This window comes from Rhizoctonia solani, chromosome 9, assembly GCF_016906535.1.
Source record: "Rhizoctonia solani chromosome 9, complete sequence".
Lineage (NCBI taxonomy): Eukaryota > Fungi > Basidiomycota > Agaricomycetes > Cantharellales > Ceratobasidiaceae > Rhizoctonia > Rhizoctonia solani.
The window spans coordinates 742,559-756,384 of NC_057378.1; the positions used below are offsets into that span (position 1 = coordinate 742,559).

General features: G+C 49.6%; 4 protein-coding genes and 1 non-coding gene across 5 annotated transcripts; 2 read left to right on the forward strand and 3 right to left on the reverse strand.

Moving 5' to 3' along the window:
* The first annotated feature begins 114 nt into the window (after positions 1 to 114).
* RhiXN_12402 lies at positions 115 to 244 on the forward strand. Its single transcript has one exon. It is a non-coding gene; the product is annotated as a tRNA-Pro (tRNA).
* Positions 245 to 824: 580 nt separating this feature from the next.
* Positions 825 to 4,694, reverse strand: RhiXN_07771 (uncharacterized protein; the record flags this gene model as incomplete). The annotated part of the gene is made up of 12 exons (XM_043327587.1): positions 825 to 1,161; positions 1,215 to 1,245; positions 1,284 to 1,457; positions 1,507 to 1,530; positions 1,580 to 1,592; positions 1,645 to 1,831; positions 1,881 to 2,079; positions 2,136 to 2,466; positions 2,522 to 2,602; positions 2,663 to 2,919; positions 2,972 to 4,289; positions 4,353 to 4,694. The coding sequence occupies 12 exons, from the start codon at positions 4,692 to 4,694 to the stop codon at positions 825 to 827; spliced, it is 3,294 nt and encodes a 1,097-aa protein (XP_043182972.1).
* A 507-nt stretch (positions 4,695 to 5,201) lies between these two features.
* Positions 5,202 to 6,607, reverse strand: RhiXN_07772 (alpha/beta hydrolase family protein; the record flags this gene model as incomplete). The annotated part of the gene is made up of 4 exons (XM_043327588.1): positions 5,202 to 5,654; positions 5,708 to 5,811; positions 5,849 to 6,255; positions 6,324 to 6,607. 4 exons carry the CDS (start codon positions 6,605 to 6,607, stop codon positions 5,202 to 5,204), a joined length of 1,248 nt encoding a protein of 415 aa, XP_043182973.1.
* Positions 6,608 to 7,565: 958 nt separating this feature from the next.
* On the reverse strand, positions 7,566 to 8,919 carry RhiXN_07773 (alpha/beta hydrolase family protein; the record flags this gene model as incomplete). Its single annotated transcript, XM_043327589.1, has 6 exons — positions 7,566 to 7,997; positions 8,053 to 8,134; positions 8,192 to 8,254; positions 8,307 to 8,491; positions 8,551 to 8,590; positions 8,642 to 8,919. 6 exons carry the CDS (start codon positions 8,917 to 8,919, stop codon positions 7,566 to 7,568), a joined length of 1,080 nt encoding a protein of 359 aa, XP_043182974.1.
* A 228-nt stretch (positions 8,920 to 9,147) lies between these two features.
* On the forward strand, positions 9,148 to 13,353 carry RhiXN_07774 (uncharacterized protein; the record flags this gene model as incomplete). Its single annotated transcript, XM_043327590.1, has 12 exons — positions 9,148 to 9,519; positions 9,585 to 9,786; positions 9,973 to 10,125; positions 10,176 to 10,338; positions 10,444 to 10,609; positions 10,753 to 10,815; positions 10,923 to 10,935; positions 11,001 to 11,024; positions 11,143 to 11,323; positions 11,399 to 11,689; positions 11,833 to 12,122; positions 12,173 to 13,353. The coding sequence occupies 12 exons, from the start codon at positions 9,148 to 9,150 to the stop codon at positions 13,351 to 13,353; spliced, it is 3,099 nt and encodes a 1,032-aa protein (XP_043182975.1).
* Positions 13,354 to 13,826: the final 473 nt, after the last annotated feature.

A 13,826-nucleotide genomic window follows, 5' to 3' on the forward strand; every position in this document is an offset into this window, starting at 1 on the left:
CCCCTTCTCGCTACTATGCTTATATGCACACATTCCAAAATCTAAAGAAGCCAATAAGGAAACCAAAATTACTTAAAAATTGAGCATATAGTAGCAAAACCTGGCTGGAGGCAAGCCTCAGTGGTCTAGTAGTATGATTCGCCCTTCGGGATCTATCCCGTAAGCATTATGTGAACCAACCTACATAATATAGAGCTTACTTAAACAATGGGTGAGGCCCTGGGTTCAATTCCCAGCTGGGGCCTTCCTTTTTGGGTGATCTGAATGGCTGGTTTTGGAGCCTGGAACATGAAAACCTCGGCTAGAGGAGAAAGTCATAGTTTTCAATAATTTCACCCCGGCCTTTACTTACCACTCTCACTCTCATTCCTTCTTAGAATCTCAACAGTTTACCCAAGCCAATGTTCTATCCTGCTGCTCTGGGTCTAAGCCCTCGTGCTTCAGAGAGGCAAAAGGTGTCCTAGAATACAGCGCATATATGCGCAGGATATGCCGGGCTAATGCAACTCAGCCATGGATTCAGTGAGATCTCAAGACCAGACTACATCTAATTATACATTAAATACTGGCCCGAGGGCCCCTCTTATCAGCATGCCTTATCATGGCCAGGGGAATCAAACATGATACCCCCAGGTATTGTCTACTGGGGCCGGTCGTTGAGTATGTACATCGCCAGCTTAGTGTATGCGCGTAGCCAGGTGACATCTATATCATAATTTCGATACATTTTAATAGAATTATCGTCAACCATAATATTAAAATGAAAGAATAAGGGGATCGGCGAGGAAGCCACAGTCCAAAAATAGATAATTATAAATCGGTCCCTAGTAATCTGAAAGTTCAATATCATCCTCCGCGCTCAAGTCTGTGAGATTAGAATCTGAATCCGTCGAGTATTCTTGATCTTCCACACCCTCAGTTATATCCTTTGCCCCTTCCATCGGAGTGGTTCGAGAATTTGACGGTCTGCTGATCTCTTCAACCTCGCACTCCGACTTTGATTTAAGTTCTTGGCGCTCAGAGCATATTTCCTTTATCGATCCCTCGTTTTTGGAGAGTGATTCGTACTCTCGCAACCTAAGGTACACACTATCTTCGATATATGGGTCCTCATCACCAGCAAGTTGGCTTGTTCCGTGACATGATGCGGCGTGTTTCCACCTGCATATACCAAGTTCAGCCAAGGGATACAATCGCACAAAAATGATACTGACCAAAACATCTCGGGAACCTTGAATTTAAATGCTGGTCAGTACTACAAAAAAGTCACAGAGTTGGAATACTTGCCTTGATATCCTTTGCCAAGAAACTTTCGATAGGAACCCACTTGCTGCATACATGACACTGGCCTTCTTCAATCACTTCCTTTTCACGAGCTTTGGACTTGGACGGTCGATGAGACTGTTGTCGAAAGGCAATAGGCGGTGAGAATGGGAATCCTGTCTTTGGTGAAAGCCCTGTTCGAGTCTTAGTCCCTAGTGGCCAAAACTCTAACGAAGAACACACCATGAAAATTCTGCATATGATAGTCTGATAGAGTTTGGCTCAGAGTCTATGCGACAATAGCTACATGACTCACTGTATTGAGATATCTACATGGCTAAAATCAGCTCGGTAGTGCTGTCCAGCCCCAAGTAGACATACCTTGGTGTTGAGTAAGACAACCTTGCCTGCTCCCCCACGCCAAACAGGCTCCACACATATCGGACAAACACCCAACTTTCCATTGCCCGAGCCACGCACGAACCGGGGATTATAGAGATTGAAATGCGCTGCCGAGTTGGGAACCAAACCAGGCATACTAGGCATCGCAGCCCTACCGGACACCGCCCTATCAAAAATATGAAGCAATCTATCCTATGGGTTTAGGTATGACTTACCGGTCACCCAATACGAACTTTCTGACCGAGTCCCCCTCTGCAAAGTACGCGGATACGGGGAATCGACGATACCATTTTGGATACCCTTCGTGAATTGGGAGACTTTCTGGGAAATTCCGACGTATAAATTCGCCGTCTGGGCGATAAACTAACATTTTATTGGGTCGTGGGAGTAAATCGGCAGGGACTTGGTGTTTCGCTGAATCCCCAGTAAAATATAATGTTCCTAATCAGGCAACTATTAAAACTGCTTACTAGACACGTGATGATCCTCCTCAGACTCTCCTTCCTTTCCAGCCTCGTGGGGTTGACTTTTACGAGACCTCCTTTTCGCCATGGTAGCTCCTAGAGGGATATGAAGAGCGCCATTGCTCCAATTTGTATCCATTGCCCCCTCTGATAGAACATTGGCTGCTTGATTTGGAGCTTGCCCATGGACGTTATGCTTGTTCCTGCTATTTTCTTGGCTGGGCCATTTAAACGACTCGGGGAGAGATTCTTCAGCCGGTTTTGATCCACCTCTTATGCGAGAGCTAGTGCGTCTGGGGACCATGATGTTGGCTCTTAGTACCTCGTTCGGTCTGACCTTGCTGGTCGCCTCAGCGACTTGTTTCTGGTTGGCTACCTGGCAATCTCCAGACGATGCGAGAGAGAGGGGCAGCAACAGCACGGGACTGTGATCTTGTAGCCCTTCCGGATCCAAAATCGTTGCGGAAATTGTCCTTAGGCCCGACGTTTAGTCCATCGTTACTATGAGAAAGACGAGCCTCAGGTAGACTTACAATCGAACCTACTTTCCTGTTAGTCGCCTCCTTGTCTTTGCCTGGCATCTTGAGTCTCTTTGAAGCCGTTTCATCACGGCTATTCTCTTCATGAACGCGTTTGGATCTGGAATTCGTGCCGTTTGGATGCTCGCCACTCGCCACTGGCTGACCTTGGCCTACAAGTGAGCCTGGAGACAAGGACTCAGCCTCCTCATTCCCATCCGACGAAGAAGGGACGGGAAAGGATGGGATCGTTAATGAGCTCGGGTTGACAGCTATAAAGATAGGTTAGTTCACGTTCCTCAGCCCGATAAAAATTAGGTCTACCTCGTAGCAGTCCAATTTTTTCTTGGAGACCAGCACCTCCAAAATCAGATGCTTCTTCCCCATCTTGGATGTCGTCTTGGTCATCGTCCCAACTTTCAGCATAGGGAACTTCTTCTTGGTTTTGTTGGTCGACTTGGTGGGCATAACTAAATTCGGGCAAATCTTTATCCCCAATCGAATCGTACTTGATCATTGGAGATGGCATATCGTATCTCGACGCCAACCGACTCCGTGTCGCTCTACCTTGGCCATGAATCGAATGCATAATAGTTGGCGAATCAATAATGTCTGGTGAAGGAAATAGGGTGGTATGAGCCGGAGTCGGTAGAATGCTCGCCGTAGAGGGTGTGTCGAATGACGAGGTTAAGCGTGGGGCCGGGAAAAAGGTCCGAGCTGTTGTACTTGGGTTTGTGTAGCTGATCATGCTAATGGGGTGATTTTCCGCTGTCGATATCGATGGAGTTGATAGGTTTCTGCGGCTTGATGCTTGATCGACTTCTGTCTCGATAAACTGGGGCGAGAAAAACTGGGGCGGCGATACAAGTGGAGTCGTTGGGTTGGACGTAACACTGAATGCCTGACTTATACGCTCCTCGGCCGTTGATCCAGGTGCAATCCTTTTAGTTATAGCAGTGCGGCCAGGAGCACCCACGCGTTTCCTTGGAACATGAACACGCTTGGATGAATTATAGGCATCTCCTGCATCAATAGTATGTTCTTCGCTCGCATGGCCAGTTTCGAAGCTGGGAACATGCCTAAGAAGTTCGCGAGGATCGAGCGATCCTGACTTGAAATCCCTTGTGACTCCACCTAATGGTCGACCACCTGTTAATTTGGGCACGGGGACGAGAAAAGGGTCATCATCCAAAGGCTCGGCAGATGGATAGCAATGAGAAAGCGATGGTAATAATCCAGTTCGAAGGGCTCGCTTGGTAAGTGGTTTGATTGGATCAGCGACGCGCTCGGACCCCAAGTCAGTATATGTATGCGCAGGACTTGAAGGATAAAAAGAGAACGGAGGAGGGCTTGCTGGAGGCGGAAACATAGAGATACACTTGGGCTTAATCGGGGAGCCGTTGATCCTATGACAAGGTGGTGAGATAGGCGAAGAAGAGCACATCAGTGGGAGATGTGTTTCGTAGACTTCTGACTCATGATCAATCGATATGCTAGGATCAGTCTGAACACTCGTATTATGGAACAACTTCCCAACAGGCTCTGGAGTCGACGGCGGTGGAGCCTGAGACGAGTGTATTCCTTTGGATAGGCTGTAAGACTCAGGATCTACCAAGCTGATTCCCGGCTCGTTTACCTCCCGCTATAAGTTAAAAGGAGCGATTAGCTTGGTATATTTGGTGCTAGTCATCGAAAGTGGACTAACTTGATATAAGAGAGGCGCAAGAGTAGATGATGGACTTGGCTCAGTGTTTGGTCGCGAAAGGTGATGGTTTCGTCGGACAGGTGACACTCTCGACTCTATTACGTAGCTCATAAAGTCCGTGCTCGGATTGTTGTTATAGAACGCTGTACTAAACGGAGTGCTCGCTGCGCTGGGAGACCATCCAACATCGCGTGCTGGTGATGAAAACACATATGTATCGGGGCTGCGAGTGTTCTCTATGTATGAGGTTGACTTTTTCATACTATCCTCCGCGGTCCGCATGGTTGTAAACGAAAGTAATAGTAGTTGGCTGGGACGAGGAGCAAACATTGAAACATGCATGGTTTTAATATCTGAGGCGGAGATCAAAACAAGAATTCGGGATTGACATTGCGCACAGACTGCAGCCTCCTTTTAGGATATGGCTATCTCAATTAGGCATGTTATGATGCGACCCACGAGAAGTCACGGGTATTGTGTGGCTACCCTGATGCCGAAGGTACTGATTCTGCCCCAATGAGAATTGACAAACAGAACATCCCGACGCTCGGTTCTCGCACATGACACTGCTCCTCTGAGTATGATCGTCGGCCATACAAATCTTAAGTATTGACGCATTGTAGAATTTACACAGGCATTTTAGTCTTCTTGATCATACCGCGGGCGCGCTAGTTACTATATGCATTCATTTTAAGCCATAGTGCATATTCAGTAAGTTTACCTCTTCCCTCGTTATTGTGTTCCTTCAGTGTGCCTCTTCATAGGACCATGTTACATCTCTATATCGTAAGGTTTATAAAGAATGGTGCGGGATACATCAATCAATTCATCAATGTCGCGCCACGTCCTTCAAAGCTCCTCATCCAAGAATGCTTCAATCACGTTCGCGCACCTCTCCCACCCATCGTCTCTCATCAGATTGTGTCCCGCACCTGGTGCTTTTATCTCAGCAAACCATATCTTCCCCTGTTCCTTTTCCCTTTCATTCTCCGTCCGAGTGACTCCTGGTACAAATCCATCCTGCTTGCTTGAAACATCCTTAAACCTGAACTTCTTCTCCGTCACCGCGTGCCCAGCAGCGTGAATTCCAACGCTAGTAGCTGCATACAAGTGGGCCAGACGTCGCATAATAGGTACGCTGACGAGTTTATCCTGAGCTCCACCTATAGTGAGGAGTGGGGCTCGGGCATTGAGCTTCGTGAGCTTTGAGAGGAGACGTTTTCGAGAGACGAACGGGAACATCATTCCGCTTGGCCATGACATGGATTCGAACGGTGACATCTCGGCTTCGAATTCTTGAACCTAGTCGGAAGCTGTATAAATATATGATGACGCGAAAAGTTATCGATGAATACCTTCCCGATCGGGTAAGTTGGTGAAAAGAACGCGCGGTGGACTAATCGAGTCGATGAGAGAGGTGAACGAGGGTGATACAAACTGCCAATGACCCAAGTTAGCCCTTGTCCGTGAAAAGTCGATGCACAATCAGAACATACTCCCATAGAACGCGGATAGGGAACCAAGGATCAAGGATAAACCAGTTGAGATAAACTCTCCATCTATTAGATGTAGACGAATCAACGTGTTAGTTAAAAAGCCATGGTTGAACAAGACTTGCCCGCCAAAACTGGGAATTCCGGCCAATACTACCAATTTTCCCACCCCTTCCCCTTTGCCACTGTCAATAACATGCTGAGACAGTCCTCCGCCCGAAGAATGCCCAACTAGGGTAGTAGGACCCGCATTAGGATGTCGTTCGCGTATAAACTTGAGGCCCGCGGCAACATCGTCTGCCAGGACCTGCTTGGGCGTAAAGTATAACGCCCAATATGATGGACGCCATGATCTCCCGTGACCGCGAAGCGACAGCGAGTAGACTGGATGGCCGCGCTCTGCAAACCGCCTATTAAAGACCACACATGTCGAATGAGTTGTAGATATCTAACAGACCAAGAGTTGAAGAGGGCATACGGGAGAAAGTTCGAATAGCAATTGGCTGAACCGAATCCGCCATGAAGAAAAAGGACAGGCGATTTCCAGGACTCTTCCGCAGGAGAATCGATTGTCTTGTGGTTGGGCAAAGCGTAGAGAACTTCGAGATGACCGGCTGGAGTTGACAAATAGTGACGATGAGTACCAGACGGAGGTTTGGGTAGTTTTGGATCGTTTGGATCGGGATTCGGGGGTATCACGTATTCGGGGGGGACACTCCAGATTAGTTTGGCCTTTTCGCTGTACCCTCGAGCCATAGCCATGGTGGATAATTGATCATCAGACTTACATTGTACGGTTCCTGGTGGTTGACTTGGTCTTGGTCCAAGGAGCGTAATGTAACGTTATATGCAGGACGAGTCAATGATTATCGATTATTACTGGGTAACCCATATCCTTGAAAAGTTCACCAATATCTTTAGACTGTACTACCCCGTGCGCGAACCAGGAACCACACCACCGGCCACCCTCACTCGGAGATACGACGGGTCGTAAAGCTCGTTTGATAAAATCCCCGTTTGTCAGGACCAGGAGAACGAGTGATTTACCCCCGAAGAGCTGTCAGAGGGTTATGTCTTGAATCAATTGTTTTTACTCGGTCTGTATTAGTGTGTTTACTTTGCTTATGATAACTTCAGCTTTGTATATACATGGACCGGCGTTGTAGCCCCGAATTTGAAAGCCCGACTCGCTGACAGTCGATCTCTTGCAATATGGCCGTTCTTGTTTAAACAGGGTTCATAATAACAGAGCATCAGTGCCACTGAAGCTTAATTCACTGTAATTATCTATACCTGTAAAACGCCGTGTGAGTGGGTGCTAATTCACAAATCGGAAGAAATAAACTTGAACACGCTCAGGGCCTTACAGATCCAATTAATTTCAGTAATGCCCGAACATCGTTTTCTGTCTTCAAATTCACTTGGCTTGTGGTTGGCCAGTGTCCGTATCTGGATACTTTTTACGTATTATAACTTGTGAGTCATATTGTTTTTGCGGTGCCTAGTCTTCCTCGAGAATTTATTGCCAACCAGTATTCGACGTTCAGTAGATTGATATTACCATAAATCCGAATTACCGAAACCAAAATTTGATTGACGACTGTACAAGTAGCGCCCGAGCACTATACGCATTATCCAGTTCCATACAAAAGCTAACAGGGCTTGGGTGAAGGAAAAGAAACAGAACAAGTAGACGAAACGAGTTCGAGGCAAGGCTCGATCACTCGTCCAAGAACACATCAATTACCCTCGCACACTTCTCCCACCCATCATCTCTCATCAAGTTATGCCCCGCTCCTGGCGATTTGATTTCAGCGAACCATACTTTCCCGTTATTTTCGTCTGTCTGGGTAATCCCGGATACGAATCCATCCTGTATATTCGATACATCTGCAAACTCGAGTTTCCTCTTGGTTTTGGTTATGCTGCCATATATTCCAATACTGGTAGCCGCATACAAGTGAGCTAGACGCCGCATGATAGGTACACTGACGAGGGTGTCTTGTGCTCCGGCAATGGTAAGAAGTGGAGTCTTTGAGCCGTGGATGCCAAGATTGTTGAGGACCCGCATGGGCGAGACAAATGGGAACATCATTCCCATAGGCCATGACATGGATTCAAATGGGGCCATCTCAGCTTCAAACGCCTGGACCTGGGCAAATATTAATATGATTAGGGTAAACAAGATATTTCGAAGCGTAGCATACCTTCTTGATTGGGTAGTTTGGCGAAAAGAACGCGCGGTGAACGAGTTTAGTGGAAGAGAGTGCTGTGCGAGGGTGGTAGAGACTACCAGGGGGTGTGAATTAGACCCCACCGATAAGTGAGGGATGAACAATAACGTACTCCCATAATGCTCTAACCAAGAACCACGGATCAAGTATAAGCCAATTTAGGTATATTCTCCATCTAAATGGTGTCGTGTAAACGAGGTGGACAACGAACTTTCAGACCCACTCACGCTCCGAAGCTGGGAATCCCCGCCAAAACAACCAGCTTTCTAACTCCCTCTGCCCTACCATTACCAACTATATACTGCGCTAATCCTCCACCAGCTGAATGTCCAACCAAGGTAATAGGGCCTACATTGGCATGTCGTTTGCGTATGAATTTGAGGGCCGCAATAACATCTTCGGCAAAGACATCCTTGGGGCAAAGTACAAAGTCCAATAGGATGGTCTCCAGGACCTTCCGTGGCCACGAACTGACAGTGAATAGGCTGGTCGACCACGTTCCGCAAACCACCTAATACTTGTCAGAGTGCCAGTTAGAGTTGTCTAATAAGATAAAACTCACGGGAGGAAGTTGGAGTAGCAGTTGGCTGAACCGAATCCACCGTGTAGGAAGAGAACGGGTGCCTTCCATGACTCTTCAACTGATGAATCGATTGTCGCATGGCCGGGCAAAGCGTAAAGTATCTCGAGGTGACCAGCCGGAGTTGACAAGTAATGTCGGCAAGTGCCGATAGGAGGCGTGGGTAACTTGGGGTCGTTTGGGTCAGGATTCGGGGATATTATGTACTCAGAGGGTACAGTGCGGACAAGCTTGGACCTCACATCATAGCGAGCCGCCATGATAGCCGGGTCATCTCCCGTCCCTCGTGGAGGTAAAGCTGTAGCGTAACGGTGGCGATGCCAAGGACTGCTCAGATCTCTCGCGCTTATTTCTATCACGTGATATTGTGTACACACATTTGGCTTCTGTTTCACGCGGCGCCACACGCACGAGTTGAAGAACGCAACGACGACGGTCCTGCATACAACGCGCGCCCTCGTCCTTGTCCCCGAGCAGAAGATCGTAAGATGGCTCTAAGAGCGCGATATGGACCCGGCAACCGTGCATGGAGCTACCAGCGGCCTGCGGAAGACGCCGGGGACGGGGCACCGCCGTTGCCGTCCGCTTTTGGACTGACACTCTCTGCCGACGAACACACGCCGGTGCCCGAGTCGCGGATTGATGCCGATGCTCCCACCCAAACAGCCGCCGACGCTGCTAGGAATGCAAATGGCTCAGCAAAGGCACGAGCAAAGAACGACGGCGCTTCTGCCGCTCGTGCTGCCCGTGCTGCCAAGGCAAGTGCTGCTCGGAGCGCACGGGCCTCGGCCGGCGCACAATCAGCAATCTCGGTGGCTGCTGCTTCCATAGACCCGATTTCGCTCCCCGACGGCGATCTGGTCGGGTCCCCGCCACGACAGCCAAAGCACGTGGTCTATCGCCCACGCATACAACGGCCCCGCAGCGCACTGTCAAGCGTAAGCGGTCGACGCTTGCCCCGGATGTTGTTCATGGGCCAGACGCGGACCCCGAGGCCGCTCTCCAGCCCCTCGACGATGCCACTCTTCCCCTGGCAGGCGATGAAAATCCCCCCGCCGAACGAACACCTGCCCCCATTCGTGCTCCTCGCACAAGTGGTGTAAAACGGCCGCGGGTGTCTCAGAAAGGTGAGGAAAACGCAGGAATTGAAGTGGCCGGTTTTTTCTCGCATTCATGCATTACGTTTCACAGCCACACTGGTGGTTGTGATCCAGTTTATGCATTTTTCCTCCTTTTTTCCTTTGCCAATCCGGCTTTTTTCTTTTAGATTCTGTTTTTTGTACGCGACACTCACACTTCTGTCTACTTTTTAGATCTTGATCTCAAGCCACTGCGAGGGGACGAGGGCGATGATGGCAGGCGAACAACATTCGGCTCCACTACTAGCGCGCCTGACCCATTCACTGCCCTTTCCGTCGCCGATCTGGTCCCCAGTCAGGACCAAGCTGCCCATGAACAAGTTGATCGTATGTACTTTATCAGTGTGCGGACAAAGGTACCCTAATGTTTCTGATAGCCACTGCAGCCAACCCGGAGAACCGACACGGCGCCAACTTCCGTCGGCTTCCACCAGGTGTCCCAGTCCATCGTTATCTGTCTGGCCTTTATCGCCGATACCCTGTGTCGCAAGTGGGTTTACCAAAGGAGGTTCTCGCTGAGGTACCAGACCTCGATACCAGGTATGTCGCAATCCTCTTACGACCAAGCGCCCGCCTACTTCCATTTTGATTCGTATCATCCAACATGAATACAATGTTGTTCAAACTGACATCGGATACTCCCAGTGTTGCTCTACCCCCAACCACCATTCCTAATGCTACGCCGTTCCTCAATCTCTATGCCCCTCGCCGCACACGTGGCATTGGTGCCGATAAACATGGATTGTGCCCGATATGCGCAGAGCCTCCCAGCAGAGGTGGCCGGGGCAAGGTAATGATGTTGAACATGAAGGTGAGTGTTTGCTACTGTTCTGATGTCATTGCACTGGGGTTGCGTCGACCTGGTTACTCTGGGTACTGCGTTGTACAACTACAATTGTTCGGTATTTCATGGGACTCCCCCTGTCCAGGTCATGATCTGCGTCGCAATTTTAGCTATACAATGCTCTCTACTCCACAAATGTTCAGCTCTCGCCCAATGTTGTTCAGTCCCCTGTTGTACGCCACTCAAACATTGTCCACGTGACTTCCCCTTTTACCCCCTGTCCAATACGTCGCGCATACACGATGTATATGCTAACGCACTTCTTCGTTGTATTTGACAGACATCAGCGTTTAGTGAGTATAGTGTTCTATATAATACGTGCGAGTGATGTAGCAGGACTGACCTCGTTGCCATGCAGACTATCATATGCAGTATGTTCATGGTAAGATTTCAATTACCTTATGAGCGTCATACAAACCTATCAACTACCCACCTGCTCCTCCTCGTTTCTCCATCACTCTGGCAACCATCTCACGACTTTCCTTTTTTGCGACCCTCAGGTCTTTCCCCTAAAACGGGATTACCCTTTTCTCCGCCCATGGCCTTTCGATCGACTCCAAGGAAAACCGTTGGAGCGCGGGAAAAAGCGGCTCTTGAAGAAGGGCTTTGTCATGCCTGCCAGCGTTGGATCGTTATTGAAGGTGTGAAGGCAGTAGAGGTGTTAGTTCCCGAGATTTATTGGTACGTGATCCACCAGGGCTCTAAGTATAGACCGAGTTTCATGAGACTTCTTTTCGTTTTTCTGGGATTGAATAGGTGGAAACATGCTTCTACATGCCACAAGTCTCGTATGCTGGATGGAGAAGGCGACTTTTATGTCGAGGACGCACTCTTCAAGCGTATTGTTCAATGGCAAAGAGATCATCCCGCTGCAACAACCCGAGCAAGTACGACCACGGGTACCGTGCCGAAAAAGGAGGAGCCTATGGACATTGATCTTCAACCCCCAACTGTAACGAGCTCAAGAACAGGTGCGATGACGCCCATCAGGCCCAACGCGGACGAGCCAGATAGTTCCCCGCTGAGCTCTCTCGACGGGACCGATGCGTGAGTAGAATGTTTTCTTGTCTAGCTGTTCCTCTGTCTTCCCATCCTGCGGCTATCCGTCTAATCACACGTGGTGCATTTATCAAAACATATTTAATCTATCCAAATCTGACTGGATATTAATTGATTTCTTACTTTGATAGTACGCGCATTTCCCCTGCCGGCCGCAAAGCCTCCGCGCCTGCATTACACTATACTCCAACATCTCGAGGGCCATTCGGACCGCCATCTCCCTCGGCTCGTGCCAAGTCTGCGGACCCCTCGATACCTCCGCCCCCTCCCGGAGTTCCCTTGACTGCCAATCACATCAATACTCCTCAGCTCGCCAACCATGCTCTACCCGGAACTCTTCCCGGGACTCCTCAGACGACTGCTAGCGCTACCCCAGTCATGCCCGTTGGTGCACTGCCAACTGTCCCAATGGAAACTACAGGTGAGTACGCTGTGTAACATACGAATTACCTTGTGCTGATTGGTTCTCAGACACTGAAGCCCGGAGTGTTGTTGATTCGGGCGTTGCCCTTAGCCCTCATGATCCATCCAAGTCGATCGATGATGGAATGGATGGAGATGCGGAAGCAGAGGGAGAAGATGAGGATGCTGAAGGAGAAGACGATCCTACTGCCACTGCCGAGAGCACTCCTGTGATACCCCAGTTGCCCGTTTTAACCCCTCTGCCTACGGTGCCGGTGGCCGAAGCCGAACCAGTGCGGTCCGCCGTAGGAGAAACAACCCTGCCCGTGGCTGCTGCGGAAGACTCATTAACTTCCAGTGCGCCTCAAGAACAAGCACCTGTTGTCCAACAGGACGCAGGTGGCCAGGAGCCTTTAGTCAATATTCCCCAACCTACTAGCTTGGGCTTGGACACCACCATCAACCCCCCCAATTTGATTCAAAGTTCGGGCGAGCAGGCCGGGGCTCAACAAGAATCGTCCTCTGTACCAACATTGGGTACGGAGCCACAGCCGATCGTTACGGAACCTCAAGTTCAGGTTCCCGAGGATGTCCATATGGCAGATGCTTCTATCACCCCAGCGGACGCACCCAAGCCGAATCCTACACCGATCCCAGAGTTGCAGACTGCAATTCCCGCCCCGGTTGAAGTTCAACCGATTCCAGAGAATATCCCTCCCGCAGTGCCACAGCAGGAAGTAGACTCCACCCCCGCTCCTGTCCCCGCCCCTGCTTCCGAGCCCGTCCCTGCCCCCACCGCCACCACCTCTCAAGATACTTCAGTTCCCCAAGCCTCTGCTCTCACCGAGTCTTCCAGCGTGGATGAGATGGCGATCCCGGCCGTCCCCGCCGAACTTCCAGCTGTTCAGGAAATGGATATGTACACCAACACCGCCACTCCCAACGAACAAGAGACTGCACCGTTGCTGACCGAGACTGACTTGGCACTTGCCAACACGGACCTCGCTCTCGCTGTCGGAGATATAGGTTTGGTCAGTGGTCTCGGTGGCGCGGAGATGTCCCTCGTGGGCGAAGAGACTGCGATTCCTGGTGGCGGACTGGAGATCCCCACCGAAAACCTCCAGCCGCTTGCCACTCCCGTCCCGAGCGAACCTGCCCTCGCCGTCCAGGAGGCCGTGAACAATGCGCCCAATCGCCCTGATACTCCTAATGGTGGAGGGGATGATATGTTTGCATTTTGGAATGCCTAGATAGGTGTCATTTTGGGGTTATTTTGTTCTAAGTCTGGGTGACTGAGTTCTTTGTCCATAGTTGTATGTTCCGCATATTTTTCCCTTTTTTTTTGTCCTCAACGTTTCTGCGCCTTCGTGTCCGTCTGTGGTGCCCTTTATTTTTCTTGTCGTACATCCCTGGCTAGTTCGTGGCCTTATTTGAGAAGAACTACTTCTTGCATGTTTGCTGGTCTATTCTTTTTGTCACTTCCTTACTCACAAACTCTCGCACATTCGCGGGAGTCTTTTGTGTCTTTGGCTTCCCTTTCTTCCCTATTTGCTTCTTATATATAGGCTACGCGCTTCGTCACACGAACATTAGTAAGGTCTGGTGTTACGAGCGATTGGTCTTTACGTTTTTTTCTACGTATTTGTACATGTCACTTCTAATGTTGATGTTACGCCGTGATGTCGACTAGAACTTGAGTTCAAGATGAATCTATTGTGAGATT